The sequence below is a fragment of the Cynara cardunculus genome (assembly GCF_001531365.2).
Source record: "Cynara cardunculus var. scolymus isolate 2C chromosome LG 13, CcrdV1, whole genome shotgun sequence".
In the NCBI taxonomy this organism is placed as follows: Eukaryota; Viridiplantae; Streptophyta; class Magnoliopsida; order Asterales; family Asteraceae; genus Cynara; species Cynara cardunculus.
In genome coordinates, this window is record NC_037540.1 from 8295590 (window position 1) to 8300681 (window position 5092).

At 37.6% G+C, this 5092-nt stretch overlaps 1 protein-coding gene across 1 annotated transcript in view; it reads left to right on the forward strand.

Moving 5' to 3' along the window:
• LOC112524141 (probable serine/threonine-protein kinase PBL21) overlaps positions 1-5092 on the forward strand; it is an 8569-nt gene continuing 3477 nt past the window's right edge. The window contains exons 1-6 of the mRNA XM_025133817.1: positions 1-530; positions 640-675; positions 771-946; positions 1199-1388; positions 2926-3317; positions 3854-4256. Of these exons, the coding sequence (XP_024989585.1) occupies positions 449-530; positions 640-675; positions 771-946; positions 1199-1388; positions 2926-3317; positions 3854-4141 (1164 nt within the window). The 5' untranslated portion in view covers positions 1-448 and the 3' untranslated portion in view covers positions 4142-4256. The remainder of the gene's footprint in view (positions 531-639; positions 676-770; positions 947-1198; positions 1389-2925; positions 3318-3853; positions 4257-5092) is intronic.

Below are 5092 nucleotides of genomic sequence, written 5' to 3' on the forward strand. Positions count from 1 at the left end.
AGAGAGAAAGGCGCTAAAAGAGGGGAGAGCCGAATTCACCAGATACAAAGGCTGGGTTCAATTTCTGCTGCTGAATTCCAAGCAATCACAACTACTTTATACCTTAATTTATTGAATTTCTTTTGTTGTTTTCTGTTTCCATTTTGTTTAATGTTTAATTTTTGTTGTTTTGTGCCAGCAATTTCGACATTTAGTTATAATTTGCTGAAATTTTCGGAAATGCCGCGTTGATTTGTTGGATGTCTTATTACATGAAGATTTTTGGATTCTTCGTACTTTGGAAGAAACCCTTGTCCGTTTCCATTGAACTGGGGTTCGGGTTTTAGTTCTTGTCTACTCGATTAGGGTTTTTGATTCGTTGATTTGCTGTATATGTATTTCTGAATCCCTTTTGAAGGATCTCTGTGTCTGTGATAAAGCTATTACTGGTAGGAATTGATTTGCGCAGATGAGGTGCTTTTCTTGCATAAATTGTTTCCCGAAAGATGTTGAAAATTATGATGGCAATATGGCAGCCGATGAATTTGCAGGTTTGATGGCTGGCTTTTCGTTGTCTTTGTTATATTGATTGTGAATTATCTATTACACTTCATGAATTATGCTTTGCTTTGATTTCTTCATGGTTTTTGGCATTTGCAGTTGATGGGAGGGGAAATCCATGTAATGATGTTAATGGTAAGCTTATCAAAGTATATAGATCTTGATGGAGAATCTTCTTACTGTTTCTTGAATAATGTGATTTGGTTGGAATTTCTTCTGTTGGTGTGTAGATGGGAAGTTGGCAGATTCTATGAGGGAGAAGAGGTTCAATAGTCAGAGGGGTAATGTGGCACGTGGTTTTACTTTTCGTGAGCTTGCTGTGGCAACACAGAATTTTAAAGATGCTAATTTGATTGGAGAAGGTGGATTTGGAAGTGTTTATAAGGGTCGGTTGGAATCTGGGAAAGTAAGTTGTATTCTTACCTTATTTACAATGTCATTTTATTATCACCATAAAATCAAGATCTTACGGAAGGATTATCGTCCCTGTGGTACCCGGACCTCCCAGGAGATTAAGGGTTCAAAAGGAATGTGCTTGAGTATTTGCCATATATAAATGTTATATACTTAAAAAGATCACAATCTTCTGTGATTAGTGGATGGGGCATGCTGAAATATGTTTAAGATTGTGGCATTAATCATCAAATTTGATGTACAGATTGTTGCAGTGAAGCAGCTTAACCTCAATGGGCTTCAAGGGAACCAGGAATTCATCGTGGAGGTTCTTATGTTGAGTCTCCTGCGCCATCCAAATCTTGTCACTTTGATAGGTTACTGCGCAGATGGAGATCAGAGACTTTTGGTTTATGAATACATGCCACTTGGTAGCTTGGAAAATCATCTTTTTGGTAGGCCTCAGATTTATTTCAATTCAGACTACTTTCTGTTTGAACCCGGTGGTGTACTTACGCCTTTGATCTTCTACTTTACAGAAAGAAATCCTACCACTGGCACTCATTTGGTTTGAATTAGAAATGCTTGTTATAGAACTAATCTCAGAATTTTTGCCAATTAACATAGAACCAGTTGCTCAAAGATTCTGTCATTTAATGTCTTGGGTTGGGTCTAATTTTGATTTTCTACAAAAACCAAACTGCCATTTGTGGTTAATTTTGGTGTTAATCTTTTGTTGTACTTGTTATTCTCTATGACTTGCTATCTTACTTCAAACATTTCTTCTTTCCTTTCGACTTCTATGATTACTATGCTTTTTGAGGCGTGCCTGTTAATTATCAGATTGTCTTTTTATGAATTCCAATCTCATTTGTTCGAGAAGTTTGTGTTTGAAGGTACTAGTGATATATAAATGAGATAGGAATTTAACAAGATAGAAAAAGTCGTTATCTTTACTCTTGGAGAACATGTATGTGGTGGTTTGTCTCTTTGCTATACTCTGTTACTCCTTTGTTCTGTTTCTTTTATCTGGTATTACTACCTTCTCTGTTAGTGATGGTCAATTCCCACTTGGCTGATGGCTTGTTTTCGAGCTTTTTAACCTGGAAAATTTGTAGGATTTTAAACCTGATGGGTTAAGAACAGCGCAATTGATAGAAGTAATATTGTAGTTTTTGCTGCTTGTATTATAAGCACATGATATGCGTCTTTTATCTTCCCTATCTGGACATACAACTCATTGACTCACTTGCACCATTTAGGACGGGACAATAGAACAAAAAGTTGTTAATCCCCTGTTTGGTGCGACATTAAGATTGGGACTGGACAGGACTGAGTGAATAGGTGGAACAAAAATCAGGGAGATGGGACAAGATTGGTAAATTACTAAACTACCCATGTACCTAACTCTCCCCTGTCCAGTCCCGTCTATGTGCCAAACACATTACAAATGATTTTGAGGTTTTGTGTGGTTTGAAAAACGGAGTGGTAGAGGCGAAAATTTTGATGTACATTGACAGAAACATAAATGGATAATAGACTTTCTTGCATTTACTTTTTTTAATCATGTAAATGCTTTAAGAAAGCGAATTCATATTCTTCATCTGTCTGTCACGGGAAAAATCTTAGAGATTCTGGAAAATAAGTACTGATTCATTGCATGGATAACATGTTGCATTTGATTCTTGTGACTTCACATGATACATAAATGTTCACAAGCAGTTGAAGAATTAAATGGGAGCATTTTAGTACACGAGATACCAAGGACCCTCCTGCAAATCCTGCGTCCTGACCAGGAAACAGTCATATTAATTATCATTCAGAACATAGACATGAATGCAAGCTAAATAATTCTCTTAGGGCCCATGGTATCTTAAAGGGGTTTGTGACCTGGAGACGGGACTCTATTGGTAATCTGGGTACCGCTGTGCCATAGATATTTTGTATATCAAATATTGGGGTAAATTTTAACCAGATATATATAATTTTCAGATCTAGAGCCTGGCCAGGAGCCACTGGATTGGCACACGAGGCTAAAGATTGCTGTTGGTGCAGCTCGTGGGCTCGAGTATCTCCATTGCAAAGCAAATCCACCTGTAATTTACCGTGATTTAAAATCTTCAAACATATTGTTGGATAATGACTTCAATCCAAAGCTTTCGGACTTTGGACTGGCTAAATTGGGTCCTGTTGGCGATAACACTCACGTGTCAACTCGAGTTATGGGTACCTATGGTTATTGTGCCCCCGATTATGCAATGAGTGGAAAACTAACTTTAAAGTCTGATATATATAGCTTCGGTGTGGTTTTGTTGGAGCTGATCACTGGACGTAGGGCAATTGACATAACCAAGAAACCCGGAGAGCAAAATTTAGTTCCTTGGGTAAGTTTCTTCTTTGAACACAAATTCTACTATTAAACAACCTTCAGGCTAGCTCAGCCGGCAAATAAATGTTAGGCCTTGGGGCTCCTTATAGGTCCCATCGAGCCTCCCAGGGTCACTAGGGATTTTTCTTTTTGTTATCTTCGGGGATGGGATTTTCCTGCCGGTTATCTTCGGGGCCCACAGGATTTTCCTGTCAATTATCTTCTGGGCCCACACAGAATTTTCCTGCATTTATTTTCAAAGCCCATGAGATTTTCCTGTCAGTTATCTTCAGGGCCCATGGATTTTCTTGCCAGTTATCTTCAGTGGTCATATTAGTCGAGGTGCCTGCAAGCTGGCCCTGACACCCACGGCTACCAAAAGATTATTCTCCTATTAATTGTAATCCATGACTCCACACTCCCTGTATCCGCCAAAAATTCTCCTACATTGAGCTCGTTTGGTTTGGTTTGGTTTGGTTTGGTTTGGTTTCATTTTATCTGATTGTACACATTGTCCTCACATTATATAGCATCTTATTTGAATTTATGCAGTCTCGCCCCTTTTTGAAAGACCGGAAGAAGTTTGTTCAGCTGGTCGACCCCTTATTGCAAGGCTGCTTCTCTGTCCGTTCAGTGCACCATGTGGTTGCTGTAACTGCAATGTGTCTCCAGGAGCAAGCAAATTTCCGGCCCCTGATCGGTGATATTGTTGTTGCACTCGAGTACTTGGCCTCTCAAGCAGAAATGTCCGAAAACCTTAAGAGTCTGACGGTTGGGTCACAACCCTTGCCCGACCATGCTCGTGAGCCAGACGCGACAGCAATTCTGGCTTCTAAGTGACGGTTTTCCAGAAAACTTCAAAGTGCTATGCCAAGATCGTTACAGATAAAAAGATTACTACAAAAATAGGATTCAAAGAAGCCAACGGGATGCTTGCTTTACCTTGAAGCATAAGGTAAGGGTCGTTATTGGAATTAATGTCAAGAAAATGATAAAAGTGATGTTCTTTTCACTCTGCATACACCAAAAGATCGATATCAATTACATCATTTTTGGTCCAATTTTTCATCCAAATTAGCAGATTAAAGTTAAGAGCTTAATCATTGCTTGTGGAGCAATTATCTTTTAACTATTAGACATTTTATCAGATCCTAATCTTAATTGGACGAAGGTGGTGTAATGGATATTTGTATGAGAACCTATATGTGATCAATATGGAGAGAGGGGGAGTAACTATTTAAGAGAATACGAAAACGACCAAATCACGTTCAAAAATCACATGTGATTTTACATTAACCGTAAAAAAAGGTGTGCGGGCAACTTTGGCCCGCATCTTTAGGTTGTCGGGTAAAGTCGTGTGAATCACATATTATTTTGTACGTGATGTTAGTGTAAAATCACATGTGATTTGACCGTTTTCTTATTCTCTTAAATAGGTACCGTTCTCGTTTGAATCCGATCTCTCTCTCTCTCTCTCTCTCTATATCTATACTATATTATAAAGCATTTGCCTAAAACTCTTAAAAACTCTTAAACTCTTAAAACTCTTAAACCCATTCATCCCTAAACAATTTCATCCCTATCCGATTTCATCCCATAACTGAATTCGTGTAACTAACTACAGATAAACACAATCAAATACAGTATAAACATATAATTTTAAATATAAAAAATCTAAAATATAATTAGGATAATCATTGAGTTCTAACAAAATACTTAAGTATTATCTTTATAAAATGTTATATTATTAAACCAAAAATAAATTATTTCATTATTAAACTTAAATTAAAT